Source organism: Nycticebus coucang, chromosome 11 (genome assembly GCF_027406575.1).
Source record: "Nycticebus coucang isolate mNycCou1 chromosome 11, mNycCou1.pri, whole genome shotgun sequence".
Taxonomy (NCBI): domain Eukaryota; kingdom Metazoa; phylum Chordata; class Mammalia; order Primates; family Lorisidae; genus Nycticebus; species Nycticebus coucang.
Genome location: NC_069790.1, coordinates 108,307,442 through 108,332,745, shown reverse-complemented (window position 1 = coordinate 108,332,745; position 25,304 = coordinate 108,307,442). Strand labels below are relative to the sequence as shown.

Here is a 25,304-nt window from a genome sequence, read left to right as displayed (position 1 = left end):
ATATTGAAAACTGCTTCTGTTTATAAAACTTATCTAAAAAGTGCTTTTTAAATTTTTATCCTCACTACAAAGAGGTGAGTAGTATAGATGTTAACTTCCCTTGAAAATGAAATCATTTGTCCAAAAAGATTGAATAACTTTCTAAATGTAAGTTTCCAGTAAATTGCAGATTTTAGAATTAGACTTCTGTCCACAGGCTGTTTGACACACTGTAAACCTGACCTTGGGATTTCCCGTCTCCAGGCCCTGGGGGCCTAGCAGAGCTGGTTGCTCAGAGAGCTCACCAAGGCCCTGGACAGGGGCCAGGTCCAGACATGGGGCAGCAGTTACGGTGCTCACTGGCCTCGGTGGCTCTGTGCCCCAGAGAGTCACTTCACGCTGACTCTCACTGCAAAGTTCATGCGAGCCAGGGTGTTCTAGTAGGCTCTTTCGACACACACCGTTTACTAATTCCCTGTCATTTTTGTCTGTCTTCTTTTCTCGCTTTTTGTGCCTTCGCTGTCTTCTCAGGCAGGTCAGCAGCTAATGGGTGTGTGCTGACCATGTGCAAAGCATGGTGCTAGGACGCACCGGGGATGGAAAGAGCGTGTCACCAACAGCTCGTCACTTTCCTCTCTCTCTCTCTCCTCTTCTCTATTGTTCTGCATTCTTCACTCCTGCCTCCTTCTTCCTCCCAAGCCTAAGAAGCCCTCCTCATTTCTGTACATTTGCATGGCTTCTGCTTTGGTCTAAACGAAGGCAGTCAGCCCGGGTCCCACGAGAGAGCGGAACCTGCTTATGGCGCATCGTAAATGCTCAACATGAAAGCTGTGAGGGTTTTGTTCAGTGACCTCCAGGGACTTTGGTGCACTATACTCCACTTCCGTCTCACTCTCTATGAAAGACTATTCCAATAAGAATAAAATGTTACTTTGCAAAATACAGTTAAATTATTTTTCTTCTAAAACCTTGTGACTTTAAAGCCTTAAAATAATCCATTTTTTAGTAGCTTCAAAATCAAGGTATTTTTCTAAAAGGACCATTTCCAACTTGATGCCAATAGTTGCCTTTAGGAACCATGATTACCACTGGCCACTCCTATATTCTAATTGCCCTTTATCAGTCATATTTTCTCATTCTTCCACAACCTCCATGGCATGCACGAGCCATAGACACTTTCATTTTTTCCCGTAATGGTACATATTAATTTAATCTGTTTTCTTTAGCTTTCTTTCCATAAGAGTCTCCAAAGAATCAGACACCAAACACATGATTATGTTCTCTGGAATATAATTACAAATATATTTCTTTCCTCTTTACTCTTTCTATTTGTGGCAGCAGGCATATGTTTATCATTACAGAACACACAAACAAAAGTACCGGTAATTTTTAAACCCCTGAACAGCGAAGTAGAAGGAACTAGAAAGAAGAAAGCAGCTGTCATCGTGATTAGGCGCCCCCTCTACATCAGTGGCTGGGTCAGGAACATTCAGAGGACTTCATGGCTCCCTTTAACCCTCCTACAAGGGTTAAATGTGCTCTTTGACAAATATGGTTCAGAGGAGTTAAATGATTTACCCAGTGTTCCACAGCTTTTAAGGATCAGAGCTAAGATTTGAACCCAATCTGTGTGACTTCAAATTTCACCTTATCTTTGCTGTGCCAGGGCTGGTGGGGGACACACAGGCTCTAGAAAGATGTATGGGATGGGTACCTGGGCAGGGAAGGGCTGGAAAGGGGACCTTAGTCTGCTTGACCAACTTTTTCTCCTTCCCTGGTTTTTCCCCCAAATGTAGATTAGTTCTCCAATCCAACCTTTTGTAACATTTTAATGAGAGGGGTCTTCTACTAATGGGACATGTCTCTTTTGTCTTTCACAGCAATTTTGCAGGCAGTAATAGCTGGTGATCTTATGAAGGTAAGATATCCTTCTACCAAAATGTCGGTGATTCTTTAAGACCATTGTATCAGCATCATTCTCTCACCACATTTTCATGTTCTCATATATCATTGATGCCCACCCCCACCTGCACTGGTAGAGTAGACGAGGAAGGATGCTCTTTTGAGAACTGAGCAGAGAAGGAGAGGGAAGTCTTCACAGAAGCTCTGCATTTCATAACAGCAAAAGGAGGGTACAAGAGAATCATGGTATTTGCCTATATTAGTTAAATGGACTGCATGCCCCTCGGACGCAGTGCACACAGGACCCCGAGTTCCTGCTCTCTAAAGGTGACATTTGAAGAATTTAAAGATTTCTTTTTACATTTTTCAGAGGGCATTAAAGTGATTGCATCTGTAAGAATTACCTGGACAGCAACTTCCAAGAATGCATTTTTTATAGTTGTATACTTGGAGGAGCACACTTAATCAAAAGGAATTCCTCTGTCTCATCTACTTTGAACACTTTAATTTGTGCTAATATTTCCTGGTGAACTCAGATCTTGGCTCTGGTGTTCACTCTATGTGTGATTTTGTGCAATTGTTTAATACTCTCTGTGCCTCAGTTTCTTCGTTTGTCAAGTAGGATAATATTACCTCTGTATTTGATTTTTTTATTAAGAGTGAATGTAATAATACAGGTGAAGCTATTGAGACTGTTCCTATTATGTAGAAGGGGCTCTAAAATGTTAGCTATTTTATTCATATTATTATAGTGTTAATATATTTTTTTAAAACAGGTAAACATGGTGGAAATACAAATATTTGTTCTTAAGGAAACAATCTATGAGCATTCTAAAACCGTGTTTGGTTCTATATTTCCAGACATCCCTGCAGGACCCCCACTGGCATTAATTTGCCCTGTAACAATGGCGGCCACTTAAGGGCCATGATCCACCTCACTCCTCAGCCCGTGGAGTCTGGTGCCAAAATCCTTAAAAGACAGCTGAGAAGTAATATCCTCCCTCTCCCCCCTTTTAAAGCTCATTTATTGGATAAACAAAGGAGCACTTGTATTATATTTTTAACAGGTTGCTAGAAGAAAACAAATGGCGGGAAAGTTGCAAACATCTTGATTAACTGTCACCTGTAGATACATAATTCTGGAAATAGTGGCTGTGTCACTGTGCAGATCACAGGGCCGCCAGGAGTTCTTACCCAGCAAAGGGAAGCGCTTTCTACATACCCCAGTGAGTTCAGTGCCATTTCCCACCAGTGAATTAAACTAACACCATCCATTCTGTACTCCCTGTAAGCTCCTATGTTAGGTCTTGTGGGAAATGCAGACATTGAGACTGATCCCCGCCCCCAGAGAGCTTCTAAGCCAGAAAATTTTGTAAAGCACTGTCCATTTGAAACCGTCTCATTTTATTTTCTATATGCTTTTAGTTTAGGCAACTATTTCCCAGATTCCTGAGCATATTATCACACCTTTTGGGGAGGGATACATACAAAAAGATTATTAGAATTACTGTCTTATTAGAGTCTCTGTTATTATCATTTCCTGAATGACTAAGACATGACTTAATAACACCTTATTACTGACAGACAAAATATAGAGGCTTAAGTCTTTTCTCTCTCGTATTATTTTCTTACTTTCCCCTCTTTCTCTTCTCCATCTTCTTTCACTTCTTTCTTCTGTGTAGAAAGCAGATATATATAAATATTAAACGAGCTGCGTGTGTGATGGAGGAGGCGGGGCTGGAGAAGAGAAGCTCCCAGGAGCCCCCGCCCCCACTCGGGGAAGGCTGCAGGAGTAGCTCCTGGACAGCTGGGCTGACAGGGTACCTGGGGCTACCTTAGTGCTTACGGTGTCTAAAAGCAGCACAGCAAGGGAGGATGAAGGCAGCTGAGGCTGACTGCATACACCTGGGTGTATGCCGATATCCTCTGTGGATCTGCCCACGAAGAGGGATTATTATGGAGAGGCAAAGCGATTGACCCAAACAGGATTCTCTTTGACTTTGTGCAAGTTGTGAGCAGCTTCTTCCTGTCTTCTTGCCTCCCAGTTCAGGGGTGAAGTCCTGTGCATTCTGCTACTTCTCCTGATCTATATCCTGAGAGGTCCTCTGTGGCTCCTTTTCTGTCCTCTGCTTTACGTTCCCCCAGTGCCCCTCTGAGAACCTGGTGGCATTACTGTTCCTTTCTGTATACTCCTTTATGTCCACATCCATCCTCCCCGAGGACTGGGAGGGCTTTGAGGCCAGGGGCTGAATCATACTCATCTTTGTCTCCCTGGCATCTGGCACCTGAATGTATTTGAATGAAAGCATGGATTTTTTTTTTTTTGGCCGGGCCTGGGTTTGAACCCACCACCTCCGGCATATGGGACCGGCGTCCTACTCCTTGAGCCACAGGCACCACCCGAAAGCACGGATTTTGAGTTGACTCTCCTTTTTAATTTGGTTTTTTAACTGACAAATAATAATTCTACATATTTGTGGGGAACATAGTGATATTTCGATACAGACAGTCCTTTTAGTGATCAGGTCAGGGTAATTAGCATATTCCCCATCTCAAGCATTTATCTCAAGCTTAGAAATGTTGGGAACATTTAATTTCCTCCTTCCACCTTTTTGAAACTATATATTAGTTCTAACTATAGTCTTCCTACAGTGGTATGTAACACTATAATTCATGCTTTGAGTTTCCCCCTTTCATTGTATGAGCTGATTATGTATAATGTGCGCCCTCCCTCTAACTTCTTGAGATAGAATGAGGTCTTTCTGCTTATTGCCCGCTGGGTTATTTGATTCTTATTTGCCTGAAAACTACCTTTTCGACGCTCCGCAGAAGCTCATTTTGCCCTGACATAGCACAGTGTGGAGAAGAGAGACTCATTCACACTTTATATAATGTATGATAATTCATGTCCTCCTTTAGCCACCGTATTCTCAGGCTGCAAAATTCTGTGTTTTTCCCAGTCTTTTCTCACCTAGAAACTATTTCATTCTTTGAATCCTCTTGGTTCTCATTCTTCAGCTCATCATCCCTAGCCTTGTTAGGGAGGTGTCGGGTGATGAACAGAAGGCTTGCAGGCTGGGCTGCAGATCCGGGGGGAGAGGGATCTATAGATGTGTGTGCACGTGAGCGTACGCTGGGTGCAGCGATCTCCCACGGGAGAGGGAGCAGCAGCCTGATATTTGGGAATTAGGTTCATTAGAGGCTGAGGAAACACTAAAGGATGCAAGCAAAGGTCCTAGCTCCCAGACACCAGGCTACTCCCGCTTAGAGTCATAGTTATTCTTTCACTCACCCCAGCACAGGGAAGCTTTTGTTCTCGACTCCAGCTCTCCTTCCCTTGCGACAGAGACTTGTGCTCAGTAAAGAAAAGAAAAAGTAATTCAGCATGATTTAGTTTCCTTAGGCTGTTCAATACCCACAGTCCCTCTCCGGAGTCAGGAGAGACGCTGGCCATCTTTCTTTTTACCTTTCCTCTGTGTCTTCTGAGGTTGGAAACATGTGTGGTTTGCTACATTACTCTTATTTCATTACCGGTGAGCTGTTATCCTTGTTCTGCATTCTGCCTGAGCTTATTTTCATATGTCTCTCTTGCAGCTAATAGAAAGCTATAAAAATGGAGGCAGTCTGCTAATTCAGGGACCAGATCACTGTTCACTCCTTCACTACGCAGCTAAAACCGGCAATGGGGAGATTGTGAAATATATCCTTGACCACGGTGAGTAAGCACGATGAACTTATCAAGGATCACTTATTCATGAAATAGAGTCCATTTTCTAAGTTGCCTTTCATCTAAGATGTCTTCGGGGTGGCAGAAACACTGTCCAACTTTCAGCTGACTTCCCTGCTTATTGGAGCCACCAGTGGTAACAGACGTGAACACGCAACTCAGCAACAAATAGAGCTAATTTTTATAGTGAACACTTTGTAGGCTATGTTTTTGGCTGTTTAAATAATAAAGGACTAAACAAATGCAACCTGGTATAACACACTTTCCTTTGCAAAAGCTTTTTTTTGGTAATTTAACTGGTTGAGATCAACTACCTAATCTAGATTTATAGTTCATCCTTCTGGGGGTTAATGAGCATAATTTTTTCCATCTTTCTACTTTCTTTTTTTTTTTTTTTTTGTATCCCCTGTGACTGGTCACTGGTCATACCTCCCAGACTGCTTCCTACCCGAGTTTCTAATTTGCTATTACATGTTGTAGCATCATCCTCTAAAAGCCCTTTAAGAAGCATAAACACAGGATGAATACCAAGTATGGACAATTACATTCCGTTTCTCATAGTGTTTCTAGGAATAAAGAACAGGAATACAGGGAGAAATCTGCCTGGCTTCGCTGTTTGTAAGTGAGACGTGGACAAGGCCAACTCCACTGGACGTGGGTACACAGAGATTCTGGGAGATTTTCCTTGAGCCCTGACAGTGAGCATGTGGCCTACTCTTTTTGCACCCCAATTCAGGCTATAGACAGGGAGTATATTAGCGAATAGTCATATATTTTTTGCTTCTCCTTTTATACAATTTATCAAATATCTTACACCCTTCCTTTCTTTACCCATTTGGCAAGTATTTATGGAATGTTTAACAGAGACTACCAGTTATAGATTGTCATAAAATGCACACAAATAAAATACAGTCACTATTTTCAAGCAATTGCAGGCTAAAGAAAAAATATGATCATGTGCACAAATAAATTTAAAATAGATACAGGCAGATGTTTTAAGTCCTATGGTAAAGCCACATACAGATGACCTGCTACCATTTATCAAAATATATTATTTGTCAAATGCTTATACTAAACACATCCTATGTTTAATCTTCACAAGGACCGTATGACATAGGTATTGGACTCTCAATCACATTCAACCGCCCTTGCTTTGTCTTCAATATCTTTTCACTGTGAAGAGTTTGCTTGAACCCTGGGCCTAGATTATGGTGAAAAGAGTGGTTTAAGAAAAGGAAAGCTCACAAAAGAGGATGGTCATGATCAGATGACGTCTTTCCCCCTGATAGGCTGGGATGGATAATCCCAAGCCTGTCTGCTCTGGGAAACCTAAGTAAGTGAGATATAATTTCGATGCTGAGTCTGGGGCTTGCACCTCCAGTTCTCATTCCTCTGACTACCCTACCCTCCATAGTGAAAAACTTTCCTCTTCGGGCAAGACTTAGAAGCAGTGGTAACATAATTTCAGCTTGCCTCCTAAACACACACACGCATAGGTTTATTCTGTTCCCCATGATGACGTCTAGCACCGTGGATAATGAATAAGCCACTGTGCATCTATGCTGTTTTTCCCTTAATAAGGAAATATCTCAGGATTCCGACTGCACGAGGTTCAGACGAGCCCTGGATATGCATGCACATTTTACTTCAGCAAGGGTTTAAAGTGCTGATCCTACTGCGGTCTCTTGAACATTCCCAGTTCTTTCTGTCTAGTTTACCCCTCACTCAATGAGACTGAAAGTTTACCCACATACCTAAAGCCATTGGAGGCTATCTACTCTCTCTGGAGTTAGGGGAGACAACTGCCATCCATCTGAGTATAATGCAACCCAGGCCAACCTCTCCCTCTCTTTACCTTTCCTAAAGAAACAGCCTTCTCCCCCTGCATCCAGTTCTGGGCCCCTCTCTATATTCACTGTCTCTCTTGGTCTCACTTACAAGTCTGCAGTCAGCTCCTGTTTCCACGAGGCTGTGTTGAAGATGGGCTCTCATGTGTTTGAGACTCTCAACTCAAAGGCCAGGGCACCTGAGCTTTTCTCCATACCTGATCTTTTATCCCAAGCATTATGGTCCTGGGGTTCCTGGAGGTGAGAATAGAAGCTGGCGGATGTGCTGAGCTAGTCCGGGAAGTTCCACACCATCTCCACTTGCCTTCTGTTGGCTAAAATAAATCGCAGGGCCCTCCCAGGCTCTAAGGGTGAGGAAATAGACTTCATCAGTTGAGGGAATGAGCTGTGTTAATTTGTGTCCATATTTAATCTACCATATTCCCTAACTTTCCATTCTCTTTAATTTAAAATGAGGATCCTATCCTCGCAATGTCCTAAAGTTCTAACTCTCCTGAAATCCCTGAGAGCTCTGCTATTCTGCTTTTCATTGGTTTGGATTCTAAGCTAAGATCCAGATTTAACAAATAAAAATACAAGGCAAAAACTTTTTTTTTTTTTGAGCATACATAGATCCTGTAAAGTTTCTGCAATATGCCTATATACTAAAACGAAACACCCTACTTAGCTGAATCTCCCTCATGGACATGAATGGTATGGAATGGGGTTATCTTACTCTACGACTGTGGCTTTTCACTTTCCCTGGGTTTTCTCTTTCCTCCAATAGAGACTTTAAAATCACATTTAACCAGAGGTCATAGCACTTGGAATTTCTAATCCAGTGGTTTTCAACCTTCCTAATGCCATGATTTATTTTCACTGTTACAAAGGGGTCGTGACCCCCAGGTTGGGAACTGCTGTTCTAATCCCAAATGCAGATGGGTATACACATGATAATACTTTGCGTGGCATTGAAAGCAACTGGCACTTTAGTCGTTGAGAGATTTGACCAGAATGATACAAATGAGTAGTTTCTCGTCAATCTGCACTCTCTTGCAAAGGCTGAGTCATATAGTACCACTATGCCAGAACTGGAGCACACAAAGGAATGTATTCTTTCTGGGAAGGGGGTATTTTCCCAATGTTTTGGTTAGATTTTATAAATTAATTGGTATAATGTTTATGCTCATGAGAGAAAAAAATGAAGATTTACAGTGATTATCCTAACAAACAGTTATCCCAGGCAAACAGTTCCTAAGGTCTGAAGACGTATCCTATCTCCTCCCTGCCTCACCAGGGTCTCTAATTGGCCAGTAGGTATCTGGGAGAAGAACAGTGGAGATTGTCCACTAAGTACAATCCATCTCTTCTGTTTGAAAATAAAATTGTATTATGATCTTTAGTCCAAGGATCACTGCATTTTTGATTGGCAATTTTTAACACTTTACTGCTGTCGCTGAATAATAGAAACTCAAATGTAATTGATTTTTTTTGAAATTAGTTTGTATCAATTTGATAATCATTTCCATTTATTCAAGGATACTGATGTCAAATTTTCTGTGAGAGCATAATTCACCTTGTTCTGGAAAAGCCAAGTACTTCAATTGAACTGTTTGGTTGTTTTTAATATCTTTAGTTGCTGATTTAGTTTATATTAACCTTTGCACTTTGGAATTGGAAACTATCTTTGCAGAACCCTGTATATATATTTTTTAAATTATAGTGGTCTTGAAGCAGAGACAAGTACACAGAAAATATTATCCTTTCTCTACACTTTAATCACCTTGCTAATTTGATCCCCGTTGACTGAATTAGTCTCTCCTAACTCCTAACATAGTTATGATGATAACTCTGGAATTCCTCTGGCCTGAAAGGGAAAATAAACAGCCTTTTCTAGGAGGCCTCAGTGAGGATGGGTTTTGAGGATGTATACTAGATTATGGCATTGTGTTTGTAAATGAGCATCAGATTTGCAGTAGTAAAAAAAAAGAAAGAAAAGTTCAAATTTATGTAAATGAAAAAATAAAGAAAATTTGTGCACTATGCAAAAGATCAAGAAAGACATCCCTCCTAATCATTGAATGCTATAAATCTCTTCAAGTTTTGATTAATTCCTTATCTATTTTTACAATTTGGTTTAAATCCATCCTGTGGCTTCATATAATATATATCTGAGAAATTGTTCAACAACCTGTGACAGTGAAGATACTTTTAATAGTAACAGTTCTGAGGATCCACCGTGGATGCTGTCGGTGGCTCCCCAGCTGTTCTTTCTTTGCAGACTGTGCCCTTCCTCGTCGGGGCCCTTTCCCTTCCACTTTGCCCTTTTCACATTGGCTATTTATGGTGAGGAGCGTGGACACCTCCTGGACCGGAGTCCTGAGCGATGATCAGTTGTTCTTCCAGACATACCGACCAGCCATTGATTTCTCCTCCAAGGGCTCTTTTAAAAGCAGGCTGGGGACCTGGTGACATGAGACCTGTGGTGTGTTCTGAACTCCCCGGGAGGCCTGGGTTTCTCTCATCCTGCGTTGTCATCTTCTTCCTTTGGACTTCTCCTCCCATACATACAGCACGCTGCTTTCCTTATGAAAAACTGGAATTTGAGCATGTAGAGGATTGAAAAGAGACGCAAGGAAAAGGAAGAAAGTGAACAATTCCGCAGAGACGGGCAGAGACTGAGGACAGAGGAGATTCCAGCTGAGATTCCCTTCTGTGGTCCCCCTTTTTCAACTCCTTTCAACCATATTTCCCCACTCCCTCCCCCTGAGTTACCCTCCCAAGGACCCGTGTGTTGTTTTGAGTCTTTACCACCCTGCACATTTGGCTCTTTTGTTTTTATTCTCCCCCTTGCCTACCCCAAGGCCTCCTACTGTTTTTCCTGATAGAAATCTCACTCAGGCATTTCCTTTTTGATTTCAATGGGTTATTTTGTCTTCCCTCTTTTTCTGCCTTCAGTCATTCTTTTCTTTTCTTTTTTTTTTTTTTTTTAACCCCCCTTCTTTTCTGCCTCTGGTCTCAGAGAGAAGGAACCACAGTCCTGCTGGGACAGATGACAGTGCTGTTAGCATTCCCAGTGCCAGCTCTCCCCACATCTGTGCGGCTTTTGTGCTGTGGCAGCGGAGGATTTGGAATGGTCTGCTGGCAGCGCCAGGGAAACTAATGGGAAATGAGGTCCTGAGAGAGAGGCCATGGGAGGTGGGAGGAATAGCAAAAGGGATTTGGACACATGGGTGTGGGAAGCAAATTAAAGGACGCATGTTACAAAGGACACATCGTATAAAACACAAATGCAATGCTGATGGCAAAGTCACAGCAGCAAGAGCTAGGGTGTATCCAGTGGAAGGACCTAGGAGCAGCAAAGTGGAATTTGGAAAGCTCAACTGCTCACCACGGTGTTCACCGTGTTCACTTCCTCATTTTGAATGATTTGTAAAGTTGCCTCCTGTCACATTTCCTAGGCTTCATGTGAATACTGATGGATTTGTCCCCTGCACAGAGTTTAATTTTTTTTTCTTTTTTTTGAGACAGAGTCTCAAGCTGTCGCCCTGGGTAGGGAGCTCTGGCGTCATCACAGCTCACAACAAACTCAACCTCTTAGGCTTACTTGATACTCTTGCCTAAGCCTCCCAAGTAGCTGGGACTACAGGGGCCCCCCACAACACCCTGCCTGGGTCGAGTTCAAACCTGCCAGCCTCAGTGTACATGGCTACGCCCTACCCACTGAGCTACGGGTGCCACCCCAGAGCTTAATTTTTTAAACCATTTCCAGTCTTTCAGATCCGTGTTTCAAATATGGATCTTTTTCTGTTAAAAAAAAAAAAAAAAGACAATGGCTGGAGTCTAAATGATTTTTTAAAATGACTTTAATTCATTCATTCATTCATTCCAACATTTCAATTCTGTCCCAGGAACTTTTCAGAAAAAAATGTTAGAGTAATAATCATTGACTGCTAACCTCTATTCTAAATGTCTTTTTTTTTTTTTATTAAATCATAGCTGTGTACATCAATATGATCAGGGGGCACCATATACTTGGTTCATAGAATATTTGACACATTTTCATCTCATTAGTTGACATAGCCTTCCTGGCATTTTCTTAGTTACTTTGCCAAGACATTTACATTCCACATTTGCCAAGCCTCTCATGTGCCCTTGTAAGATGCACCACAGGTGTGATCTTTTCAATCCCCGTCCCTCATCCCTCTACCCACCTCCCCCCTCCCTCCCCACGCTTTCTCCCTTCCCCCTGTTCTTAGGTTGTAACTTGGTTATAGCTTTCATATGAAGGTCCTAAGTTAGTTTCATAGTAGGGGTGAATACATTGGGTATTTTTTCTTCCATTCTTGAGACACTTTACTGAGAAGAATATGTTCCAGCTCCATCCATGTAAACACATTAGCCCTTTTAATCCTCACAACAGCCCCACACCTGAAGCTCTTATCTCCGCTTGACAGGTGGTGAAAACTCATGGTCCTGTTAGGTTACTTGCCCAAACTCACAGGTCTGTAAGAATTGGCCTGCGCCCTCCTGCTCCCAACACCAGCCAGGGAAATGAGCCGACCACAGTGCAGGGCAGCTCCATGTGAAGATCATGAGCGGGGCCCAGGGGACAACTAGGATGAGTTCTGGAAGAGCAACAGTTGTGTTCATCTGGAAATGTCATGGAGAAATTTGCACTCATATCCCATAGGTAGGAATTCTACAGTTTTCTTTTCTGGTGCTGGTCAGCTGAGAGAGGAAGTGTGAACATTTTAGCAAACCCTGGGAGGGACAAAGACCTGAGATTTCTTTTTCCATTCAGGGAGTGGCAGTGAGCTCTCTGCTGACAATTTAATGATATTCCTTCAGGTTCCTGGGGGGAGATGACTTAGTACATCCTCAATCAGAATATCTACATATTTGTGTGTATTTAAAATAAGCCCCAAGGCCAGATATTGCCTGTTCCTAGATATTGACAGAAATCAATTCTCTTTTTTTCTCTTATTTCTCTCCTTTTCTCTTCTTTCCTTTTTTAAGTAAAATTCAAATTGAACTTTAAAAAAATCATAGGTGCTATTTTTAAAATATATATATTTTTCTTTCAAGAGAATTTGTGTGGTCTTTGTTGGTTTCTTGTCTCTCGTCTTCCCTACCCCAAATCTTACACCAGTGCTACTCAACAAGACAGGGCACTATTAAGTAACAGGGTATACTGGCACAGCTCACCTTTCCACTGGTCCGAACAGATCCAGATAAGGAGGGAGACCATTACGGCCTTGTCTCGGCCTCTCCTGGCTTCTGCACTTCCTGTTTCTCCCTCTGCAACCCCTTCCTTGCTAGCACTGTGCAAGCACAGTTACATTAAAGCAGGCTAAAAACATGATTGGAAAATGCACCTGTGCAATTAAAAATGGCTCCCCAATCTGCTCTGCGATCAGCTGGCATCCGCCCTCCCCTCTTCCTGGCCAGTGTTCAAAATGTTCTGCTAATGGGGATTATCTGTGTTGATGGGAGGAGAAGGAAAATTGGGGTTAATTAAACTGATTATTTCAGCACCAACTTAGAAAACCTTTAATTGGAGTTTCTTTAGATATTAATTGAGAACAAAAGTTTCTTGTTTTAGCATTAGCTCTTCTTCCTCTCACCTCTGCCAGCTGGGGAAGATTAAAGGGCAGGAGGGAGGGTGGTCAGCCATGGTGGTGGGCAATCCCTGACTCAGCTCTGAAATAGTCCTGGGGTGGCTGCATTTGTGGAGATTCTGGTCAAAAATTGTGAGCAACAAGGTCCTGGGTTTTTCTTGTCACTACTTTTGTATTGTCAGACTATTGTTATTCTAGCCCAATTAAAATGCTTCAGGATCCCAGTTTGGAGGGTGGTGGCCAGGAGAGACTAAGGACCTCCTGTGTTGGTATTGGCACAGCTCTAAAAACACTGAATGACAGTGTTGAATAAAGGAGAAAAATAAACAAGACCTCTGTTGCCTAAATATTTGTGTAATTAGCAGCACCAAGGAGGACAGAACTGCTATGAAGCTCTGCTGCTCTGGCTCATGGAATTCTTTTCAAAATGAATGGCTTAGAATGTTCCCTGAAGGTGATAGGCGCTCTTACAGAGGGCGATGGGTATAGCAAGCCTTTGCAGCTGATATTGGGGGAAAGTCCTTGTCAGCAGTTAAATAAGCCTAGAGTGCTTGGTACTCAGGACGTGTAATTTATGTCAACAAGTGGCTTCAAAAGTAAGTGGAGTGACGTGACCCTTTTACATCATGGCCCTTCACTAATGTCTGACTTCTTGACTTCGTGTGACTTGTGTTATGCCAGAGTATAGGACACATAATTCTATCTAAACTCATAGCAGGGCACATTACATGTATGACTCATAAACCTCACAATTACCCTCTAAGAGAAATATTACGAATTGGATTTACCTATGGCACAACCAAGGGGCTCAGAGATTAAATGAACTTGCCCAAGTCTAGGAAGGGAACAGAGGAGAGACAGCTCCAGAAACCTCACACCTGATTACAGGACTATATTACTTTGTACTTCTTTGGGTGTATATGGTGGTGAGGGTAGATGGAAAGGGATTATTATTCATGTTTTTTTAGGATCATAGGGATGAGTTAAATCTTTGTTGAATCCTTAATGAATGGCAGGTACTAGAGTAATAGAAAAATAATGAAGTTTTCTTATACTCAAGGAATTTAAAATGATTTAAGAAGAGAAGGCATACATTTGAAAGCAAATACATAGTTCAAGAGTAAAACCAAATGAATGAATTTTTTTTTCTTTTTAGTCTATGTACTAGTCCTTGTATCAAATAAGTGTTATAGGAGCTCAGAGAAGGGATAGATTTCTTCCATCAAGGATCATCCTTTTAGAGGATCTTGTCATAGACTGGGTTTTAAAGAGCATGTGAGATTTAAGAGCGTGGTCAGACAAAGAAGTCTATTCTGCATAGGGAGAGCATGAAGTTCAAGCTTTTAGACCTGGAAAAGACTCAGAAATAGATGGCTAGTTGTCCAGTTACCTGTTTATCTTTTCGGAAAAAATGGAACCTGAGGAAGGGTGGTTCCAGGTGACAGACTGTGAACTTTGACATTTAAAGACTTGGGAGTACACTGTATATAAGAAACACTGGAAACCTGAAAATCTAGATGACGCAAGACTTTATTTTTTATCTTTCTTACTAACAGTTTGTTTCTGCATGTTAATTATGTCCCAGGCAGAGGCCTGTTGAAAGTCTATTGGTCAAACGGGATGAATAGGAAAGACAGGGGAGACAATGCCAGGGCAGGCTCACAGAGAGGAGGGCAGGGTGGGTTCGCTCTTAGAGGAGGAGGAGGAGATTCTGAAGTGCCCAAACATGTCAGTCCTCTTCTCCTTGGCCAATAACTTGCATGGTTAGAAAGTCATAGCCTCTCTTCCTTTCTTCTTCTGCACAATAAGTTAATTTTCAATAAGCAATCATTGAAAATTATTACCAATACCAATAAAATATGACAAAAATCTTCAATATCCAAAACCATGTCTGACACTTCCTAGCATATGTATTCTTCCATTCAAGCAATATTTAAGCTTCTGCATGGCGCCAGGCTCTCTGCTAGGCACCAAGAAATGGCAGCCGTGAACAAAGCATAGGCCACAACGTTAGGGGGCTCACTAGTCATGGAAGAAGACAAACAAGCAAGTGATGTTAAATTGGTTTGACGAGTCTCATGTTTTGAAACATGATCATCTATCCCCACTTGCTTGAGATGGCCCCAATTTGAATGGTAAATGATGTTATCCACCCAACTATAGGAAACAGTATCAGTACATAAAGCAAAGTATTATGTAGGCAGAATGTCTAATACAGTATTTGGAATGGAGTCGTAGACGGCTTAATGAAAAAGAAAAGTGTCTCAGCTGATTCCTACAGGCTGGATCGGGTGAGGGATTGCAGGGAAGGAAGCAGCGGTGGGGAGGTAGAAGGGCGAGTGAACCAGTAAAGCACATTAAAAGGAAAAACTCACAGAACATTTCATCCCCTAATGCTGCATCTGTAGCTATTTGATGAGTGTGTATAACAGTTACTCCTGTGGCTCAAGGAGTAGGGTGCCAGTCCTATATGCCAGAGGTGGCGGGTTCAAACCCAGCAAGAAAAAAGAAAAAAAAAAAGAAATTTTAAAATAAGGAAACTGAACTAGATGTTATATATGGAGTCTTCTGGCTTTAATATTAACTACACCGTGTCTGGCCCCTTCCCAAACAACCTGCGAGAGACGGAACAGTCCTGGTTCTTAAAGCCCACCTGATTGGCCCCTTTCTTTTTACTTAGCCATATAATCATTTTTCAGTTAATCTATTTCAGTTTATTTTATTTCTTCAACTTTATTGAAAGCTTCTTGACAGCAGAGACCGCATCATGCTTTTGTATCTACCATTGTGTCCATAGGGCTCATGGAGATCGGGAGGTTGGTGCAGGGGGGACAGAGGGGTTCTTTTATTCTTCTTTTAGTAATATTCTTCTTTTTGTCTTACTCCTATCACCAAACATAGTTTCTAATCAGCTTTCCGAGGCATTTTAGTTCTATGGCTGTAAATTTTTCTGTTAACAGTTAGTTTGAGCTTATTTTCCATGCATGTCTCACTTTCTTTTCCTTAGGACCTTCCGAGTTATTGGATATGGCAGACAGTGAAACGTGAGTATTGCCCTTCTTTACATCATTTAGATTATTTTCTTCAGACCAGAGCTAGGAGAAGAAGGTGGTCTATAGGGACTATTATTGGTGATTTTAACTTCTTGATTAAAAGTCTACTTTCAACTCTATTTATAAGTAGGTAGGGCTAATATTCTCAATCAAAAATCACACAACGCAGATCATCTAGACCTTCCTAACTTCTGCACTGGTGCACCTTCCACTGCTGAGAACTCTAAATCAATCCATTGACCCTGTTACGTATCCATCACATTTATTCTTTCTCAACGGGGTTGTATGGGGAAAAATAAATGGACACTGCTGCTTTCAGGCATCCTATTCAGGAAATGACACTTCTCTATAGTCTGGAATGGGGTGAATCATGGGCCCCCCTGGAGAACCAGGGCACTTTGATTCTGATCATTTTCTGTGCTCTGCGGTTCAGGGGAGGAACCCAGGGTGAGAAAGTCATTAGCTCTGGGAAGGTGCCTACACTCTAAAGGGATCGTATTTCTTTACAACCTTCTTAATCCTGGGGCAGCCAAGTAGCTACGACTCCCCAAATGAGAACCAAGAGAGGCTGACTCCTAGCCCTGAATGCTTCCCGGGAACCACTAGAGAACCTCAGAGAGGTTTCGAAGGTGATGGGGTGGAGAGGAATGAGGTGGTGAGTGGCTAAGTGGGTCGGAGCAGGAGGAGGAGGGAAGAGTGGAATAGAGTGGGGATGGGTGGGGAGCGGCTCAGAGGAAGCCTCCCACCTGTGCCTTCGCAGGGCAGGTGCACATACCAACACATCTCCAGTTGGCAGGAGTGGAAGGGCTGCCCTCACCCAGGTGCCTTCTCAAGGGCTGCACCTGATTTTTCATGATCGCTTTGGCATTGAGCCGCTTTGGGGCTCAGAATGGGAATATCTCCCTCCCCGTACTGCCTGTGAAAGGCGGGGAAGTGGCCCCTTCCCCTTAGCCTCTTCCCACCCTGAGCGGCTGGCCTCAGGCCTGCTGCCCACTGGGGCAGGCCTTGGGGCTCCTGCTCTCCCAGGATCTGGCTGTGCCTCTCAGACACCCTCCCTCCCCTCCTCCCGCCTGCCATTCAGCAGGACCCAGCGTGGGTGTTATCCTGGTTCTCTGAAGTTGAGTTCCCAGGGAATGTTCCTCTGACGGCCAAGCAGTGTCTCCCAAGCTCCAGGTGACGTGTCTGAGGGGCCATGCTGTTCCCTGCCTGCTTCACCTGGCGCCCTTCACACTCTGCCCAAATAGAGGCATGAGAACCATGTGTATTGTGTTCAGATACAGCCACACCATCACTCAACTCCAGAGGGCCACTGAATCAAATATTAGTAGTTAAAAAAAAAAAAGAATTCCTGAGTTCACTACATCTGGTGAACCAACATTATTAGAAAAGAGCTTGGAGTCAGATATTACAGTCTAAGAATCTCTGATGATACTCGAGGAGTTTCTAGCTGCCCCTTTGCTCCCCCCCACCCCCAAATGAACCCTGAGCCTAGTCCCAGCGGCCCGTGCAGAAGGAAGCTCAGAAGCTCCCATATCAGTGGTTAGGCGAGTTTGTCCCCTTACACCCTCCTGCCTTCTAGCCCCTTGATGGGTGGTTCCCATTTCATTCTGATTTAGGGGGGAGACTGCACTGCACAAGGCCGCCTGCCAGCGGAACCGGGCTGTGTGCCAGCTTCTGGTGGACGCGGGAGCATCTCTGAGAAAGACGGACTCTAAGGTAACTGGCTGCGGCAGGGCAAGCATCCTCCCCTGGGCGAGGTGGTGGGCCTGCAGCCTTCCACCGTGCCAATGGCACAGCACCCGTTCTGCGCTTATGAAAGTGCCTGGGGCTTTGGATAAAGGAGGAAAAAATAGAGTGCTTCATTTAGAGAAACTGCAGTTTAAATGTATATGTACAAAGGGCTGGTGCGTGCTTGCCTGGGGACTTCAGAAACCTCTCAACACTCTGGCCCTGGGACTCAGGCTGTTCTGCTGAACACGAGCAGTCAGGGGAGCTGAGGGGTCAGGACCACTCTCAAAGACCTTGGCCTGACTACTGGGTGGCCCTTTGGATTTCTTCTTTAAAATCTCCCATTTATGTCACCCCATATGTGAGTTCCAAAGTGATCACCTATTGGCTCCCAGATGGTGAGTCCTGGAGTTGAGATGGTTATAATCTCAATGTAGTTCTTTTCTTTTTTTCAATTTTTTTTATTTCTTTCTATTTGTTTTCTTCTATTATTCCCTAAAAACTAACCTCAGAAATGAGATAGAATGGGAATTATAGTCATTGATAGGTGCAGGAACTAAAACCAAAAGAAAGTTAAATATGGCCTTGGACCAGTAGCTGAGTCCAAATCCAAATTCTCTTTAACTCTCCAGTCCAGTATTGGTTCCGTCAGTGACTCCACTGCTCTCATTGGTGAAATGAGAACCCTCCTGTCCCCAGGATGACACGTGACAGCTGCAGAAAAGTCAGTTTTCACATGGGGCTTGGATAATCTGCCGTGTTGCCGCACAGTAACACGTGCAGCTTTGTGGATTGAAATGTGGCTGGTTTCTCTGTAGCAAGAGTTACGCACACATGGATTTCAAGTGTGTGGCTCTCTTAATAAGAGGGCTGTGAGGTCAGAAGCTGATAGTGTGGCATGTATGCAGACCGTGACCAGAACATGCCAAGCGGCAGAGGCGAGGCCACAGCCGGAAGGTGGATGGGGCTGCACCTGGAGTTGTTTCAGTTAACAGACAGCACCAGAGAGACGGTGTTGAAAAATGGACAAAGGAATTGTAGCTTGCTGGAGATGACCTCCAGTTAGAGGGAGTCAAAGAGGAAAAGAGGAGGGAAAGAGAAGCGTTTATGTGGAAGATCAGCCTTGTACAGGATCCTGATAAGCTCTGAGAGTTTTAAGCACCCAGGGTAGATGCCAAGAAAGGGCCAACTACTTAACCAGGGAGCGTTGCAGAGAGGAACATTAATATATACAGGTGAGGTCTTCATAAATCAAGTACTGAGGAAACTAGGTTTTGGGCTAACAAATATAGCCATGAAACAGAGGTAAATGACTCAGAAGCCTGACTGATGGCTTAAGCTCCATTAGATATGCTAAGTGATGAGAATATGCCTGCGTGCAGGGCAGTTTGCCCTGGGGCTTTCTCAGACTTCCAGGGCCACCCGCCAGCACCCTTGCTCTCTGGCAGGTGACTGTCCCCAGCTGACTCAGTTCCTGCCTAGGCATGTCCTGGTTTCTAGCATGTCCATTACCTGCTGGCTAACTCATCGGGTAATATAGTACTTCAGCTGTGACGTTCTTCCCAGATGATATTGGTGCTCAGGTGTTTTGCTGTTTAACCCGACCGAGAAACATATACTTCCTAAACAGGATTGGTGGGGCCAGCCTGTGAGGTAAGGTTTGCTTTGTGGGGGCCACTCATGCCGTATCAGGACACCTGCCTGTTGACCAGACAAAAGCCAGAATGTTCTTTGAGGTTTCTTCTTGTTTTGGGTTGCCTGTATGTGTGCTTGTACCAAAATGAGGATAACTTCAAGATTTTTATGATCATAAATATAGTCCATCTTCACATAGAAAACTAGTAATGTAGAAAAACATCCACCAAAAAAAGCAAACCCAAAAATCGCTGAACTAAATACCATGAAACATTTCATGATCTCTCTCCTCATAAAAAGAGGCAAAGTCGTGCCATATACATTCTGTTGTATAACCGAAGTTTTCACTCAGCTTTACGTTCTAGAAATCATACCATATGAAGTCATATAGCTGTGCTTCACTCTTTTCACTTTACCATTCAGTGGCTTGATGCCAGGTTAAAGTTTAATATGATACTTACGAAAAAATGAATTTTCTCCTGGAAATGTTTGGAAAGAAGCAGTATCCTGAGCCCCCCAAATTTCTCCTATTAGAGATCAATTCCTTAGAAGCCAACTCAAAGGCCCATCTCGGCTACCTCTCTGAATATTTGGAAGTTGAGATTTCCAACCTTGTTAGTACTGAAGGACAGGCAAGATAGTTTACTAAGGCTATGGACAAGTTGGATAAAAAATGATTATAGGAGCTTTAAGCTAGTGTTTAAATTGTAAAACCTCACTAAAAAAGTAAAATTTTAGACGGTGTCTAGAGCCCTTATTAGTTCCCTTTTATCCTCGACCCCAGATGCCCTGGCAGGCTGCTGAGAGCAGGTAGAATTGAGGTCAGCAGCATCTGCTGATTCCTGAGATGGAGGCTGAGAAGTGTTTGATGGTTTTTGTAAAACGTGTGTGCATTTGCACATGGAGCTATTTCCTTGGTACAATGATGACACCTCTACCCTTTCCTTGGAACTTAATATAACTTTTTTAATAGACAAGGCTGTATCACTGAACAAAAATCAGGAATTTTAATACCTGCAAGCATTCAGAAGAATGGATGCTTCCCCTCCTTCTACTGCTGACTTCTAGTCATTATATCAAATGTATGTACAAGTGTGTGTCTACACAGATGTACAAACAGCATCATAGTAGGCTGTAACAAATTATATGATCATTGAAAATGGTGATGTAGAAGAATTAATGACATAAAAATTATATGGGAGCAGTGCCTGTGGCTCAAAGGAGTAGGGTGCCAGCCCCATATACTGGAAGTGGTGGGTTCAAACCCGGCCCTGGCCAAAAACTGCAAAATAATAATAATAATAATTATAATAAATAAATAAAATAAAAATGAAAACAAATTATATGAGATGTTGTTAAGTTCAAGCAAAATTTAGGGTTTTTTTCATGGCAAAGCCTGCTTTCTTGGTGGCAATTAGTACAAGTCAATAAATACTGATTCCCCAAAGAAAAGCTCAGTTTATTTATTAGATGACTAGTCCAAAGAGAGCTGAATGAGATTAAACCAAGTGATGGCTGGGGTGACCGAAGTCAGTGCCGCTTCTTGGAAAGTGAAGCCACAGTCTGCTGACATATGGCGTCTGCTGCCCCATCCCTGTGAGAGTCGTGGTGGGTCTAGACAGGAGGACATCAGCTACCCACCCCTTACATGCACTGAAATTCCCTTATCCTCTGGAAACAACTTTTGTTTCTCTGGAACTTTATGTTCAAAATGTCTTCGTGAAGTGGGCTTGGTCCTCTAGGCAATCTGATGAAGAGCCAACAGCCTCCACAGCCTTGTGGCTCAGTTACTGTTCACTAAGCAAATGCCAGGAAGAAAGATCCAAAATGTGGTTTTATTTTTGTGAAAATTATAATGTATAGACATACAGAAAAAAACAAAAATGGTTATTGAGTGGAAGATCAACAGTGGATATCTTCGTTCAGTGGATCGATTGGTAATGTTTATTTTCCTCCTTGTGTTTTTTAACTCTCCCAAGATTTTTTTTTTTTCTCAGATTCATAGGAGGGTACAAATGATTAGGATGCATCCCATCACTTTTGTATTCAGAAATTAACTCACTTATTTGGAGAGATGAAGATCGAAGACTTTGAAAGCAGCAAAGAAAACCTTTCAGATTGTTTCTGATTATCTTTTCCTTGCAGTTTCTGCTTGTGGATCCCCAGACTTTAGTATAACAGGGAAGTCCTAAACTAGAGATCAAACTTCAGCTGCTCTATTTTTTCATTTAATGATTTCTATTTCCCCTTCCAGAAAAGGTCTGTTTGTCAAACTCAGTAAGCCACACTCAGACTCTGTGAACTTGTGTTTCCCCTTAGATGTAAACCCTACCTGCCAAAAGTGATAAACTGCTTCTCTTTAATTTCCCAATCTCATGTGTTCGATATAATGGGTACATAAGATAATAAATTTCAAAGTGTCCTGTGAATTCTAAAACCTCAGTGGAAGGATTCTTATTAGCAGGTAACCTTGGGTAGTTCTGTTGCTGTCATTTTTTTTTTTTTTTTAATCTCTCACCATATGTTTGTGTCTCTTTCCTTTTCATTATTTACCTACAGGGTAAGACACCTCAAGACAGAGCACAGCAAGCTGGGGACCCAGATTTGGCTGCTTATCTAGAAAGCCGTCAGAACTATAAGATCATTGGCCATGAGGACCTGGAAACTGCTGTTTGACCCTGGTAGACAGACAGAGAGAATGTGAGCAAGCGTATCACCTAAGCCCTCCCGGCGATCGGGCAGCTCCCCTGGAAGAAGCTGATGGAATCCATATATCTGTCTCTCTCCTGCAAGAATCTATCTGAGACTGTGCCACCAGTTTTTAAGGGCTACCATGATGTTCAACAGAACATGACAGCCCATTGAGAAAGAGGCAGAATACCTGGAGATTTGTGGAATACAGTAGGAGTTCCACAAAGTTCGATCCTTATTGCTTCCAGCAAGTAGCATGAACTTCTGTGTTCACCTGTATAATTTATTTTAAAGATTTAAAGGATGTTCGTATTAATGGCACTGCTCCCTTCTCCCCCCATGCGTTCATTTTTCTCTTGTACCACACAATTCTACTGTAACCCATCAACTTAAAAAATATATTATTTCTTCTCTTTATAATCTTCTGGTCTCTCTGAAGACCAGAAGATTATCTGAAGGTCTTCTAAATCCCCCCTGGAGGTCCTGCAGAAATCTAACTGTAAAACCATTTCCATCTCCAAGACGAAAAATATCAAGACCATGTAGTGACTCTTTGCATGTCTCCACCCCCACCCTCCATTTCATTATACAGGAGCTGGGAAGTGCCACATGGATAATGTCAACTTGTGTGTTGTGTCTCTGAGGTATGATGAGGTGGCAGGGGAGTTGTCCGTGCGTGGAGGTACCTCAGAGAGGTCCCCCAGGGGTTGGCCCGGGCTGCTGGGCTGTGGTCCACAGCCTTGCAGGACTGGTTCAGCTTGGGCTGTCTGAACAGCTCCGTACTGCCTACGTGTGGCCATCTTTGCCTTTTGCTGCAGAAGAGATGAGCACAGGATTGCGCAGAGGCCCGCGGCTAGTTCTCAGAACCACTCAATTTTAAGTGCTGTTTAAATTGCAGAGCAGAAAATCGTATGTGGGAATTGTGGTTACAGGAAACAGAGCACTCTAATGTTTACTTTTAAACTTCTTTCAGTGATAATAGAAAGCAGCCTAATTGAGTTGAAAAAAAAAATAGCAAGAGCAAAATAGCAACATATGTCAGCATATGTCACTTAACACAAGAAGACAGTGGTTGGAATATTGCACAGAGGCTAATAACTTTAGACTCTTGGATACAGTAGTGAGAGGGGTCTTAATTTTGTCTTCTAGAGGTTTGGTTTTCATTACTCCAAGTGAGCTTTGACCCAGGGACAGAGCCTTGTTGAATAAGTTTCACTGCCAGAATTCTGGGATCTTTGGATCTTTCTGACGGAGGCTTTGCCCGTTATTTGTCAGGTTCCAGGGTCTTACCTGATAATCTGATTTTTCATGTGTGAAGTAGTCTAATATATTGTTTGCCTTACTTTATATTCCCCTATCAAAAAGTTCTTAGTACAAACCACTGTGGGAATCTAGCCAGAAATATCTGTCTGCTCCTGGAATTGCAACATTTAGTTCTGCCACAGACTAGATGGTACTTACTGGTAACTACCTTAGGGACTCTGTGATAACCAAAATATCAGAAGACAAAAGTCTTCTAATTTTTTTGTTCAAATATCTGTTTGACTTGAGTATAAGCAAAAAATAAAAGTGGGTGTCTAAGGGTTTTGATTTTGGCTGAATCTGATGTCTCCCGAGCTTATTTCTATTTTCTTCTTGGACATAGCAAAGTGACTTTCTAGTGTTTCTGCATGTGACCATACATGACTGCTTCTCCACACTGAATTTGAAGGTATAGTGGTGACATTTTGCTTATCTGAATCACATTTTGGCCACATATCACCATTTTAAAAGTACAGCTATGGTATACTTTGTTACACGGGAACCGTCTTTCAGTGGACGCGGGTTTTATTTCCAAAGTCTCTCCACAGTTATTTGAAAATAAAATTGCTGGCATTATTTTCATCTGTGGGAGAAGGGGTTTATTGTGAGCAATCTATTTCCATGTATCAGTCTCAGAAATGGAACTAGCTTTTGGCTTTTACAGTGAGGCAAGTAGGGGCTGTAGTAGATTGTTTCCAGAAACTGGAAAAATGATGTTCCGGGAGAATTTAATCGCTGAGCTTCTGCAGGGAGGGTTATTATTATTATTTTTTTTTCCTTTCAGTTGATGGGACTGTCAGGGCAATATCGTGATGACAGAAATACAATCCTTAAAACAGACTAGAATCTGGCTTTGAATTGCACCTTCCATTCCTTTGATTGAGCCAAACAATTAGCCAAGCAGCCAGTTACCCAGCTGCTACTTCTGGGGTGAAGGACTCTGTTTCCATCAACTACCATTTCATATCTCTCTGTGAACACTTCAAAGCAGCCCAGAGAGAATTTAGGGTATAGGTGGCTATGGGCCAAGTCAAATAGCTCCAGTGGAAGATACAGATAAATCCCTGATATGAAAAATGATGAGGTACCGACTACTACAGGGGTCCTGGTGCATTTGGAAGTTATGCCAAAATTTTAAAAAGTCATTAGAGTTCTCCATTATTGATGAGGAGCCATATGTAATATATCTTTGAAAAACCAAAGACCTCTAGAACTTGTGCTTTTGGCAAAAAAAAAAAGGAGCAGAACAATCACATCTTTAATGGTTTCAATATTAAATCACCTGCTGTGTATTTTTTTAAACAGATTACTATATGTGACAGTCCTTGGCTTTAGAAAGTACTAAGGTCATATGCTTCTCAGTTTAAGTATTTTTTATCCTTCTGAAGAGGCAAATATAGAAGTATAGAAGCACATGGTCCAGTGCTGATCTGAAAACCCATGTAACTTCAACAGACGTAAACATGTGTACCTATAGAAATGTCATTTCTACAAAGCCTCCTGGGGCAGTGTCCAAGGGGCAACTGGTTTAGCTGGCTCCACACTTCTTGGCCCTTCAGGTTGCCAGCATTCTCCTCTGGAGTCCCCTTTTCAGATTAGGCTGATAGAGGGATAAAAAAGGAGGAGTTCTTAAAATACAACATTCTGTAACCTTATAGGTAGTCATTTTTGCAATCTTAGATTCCAGTATTGCACGGTGAATGAAACAGGACAGTTGGTTTCTGCTTTATCACATGAGGACTTGATAAAGAATAGGAGTTAGATTCAGTAAACCCAGAAGGAAATAAACACCACTAGAAATCTCACTTTGAGATTCATGTTTCCTCTGTAGAGGTGTGAT

At 42.5% G+C, this 25,304-nt stretch overlaps 1 protein-coding gene across 4 annotated transcripts in view; it reads left to right on the top strand.

Annotated features, from left to right (window-relative positions):
• DGKI (diacylglycerol kinase iota) overlaps positions 1–23,746 on the top strand; it is a 438,324-nt gene extending 414,578 nt beyond the window's left edge. For all 4 annotated transcript variants that reach the window (XM_053553914.1, XM_053553913.1, XM_053553912.1 and 1 more), the window contains 5 exons: positions 1,860–1,897; positions 5,476–5,596; positions 16,063–16,099; positions 17,725–17,824; positions 22,031–23,746. In XM_053553914.1, the coding sequence (XP_053409889.1) occupies positions 1,860–1,897; positions 5,476–5,596; positions 16,063–16,099; positions 17,725–17,824; positions 22,031–22,147 (413 nt within the window). In that variant the 3' untranslated portion in view covers positions 22,148–23,746. The remainder of the gene's footprint in view (positions 1–1,859; positions 1,898–5,475; positions 5,597–16,062; positions 16,100–17,724; positions 17,825–22,030) is intronic.
• The last annotated feature ends 1,558 nt before the right edge of the window (positions 23,747–25,304 follow it).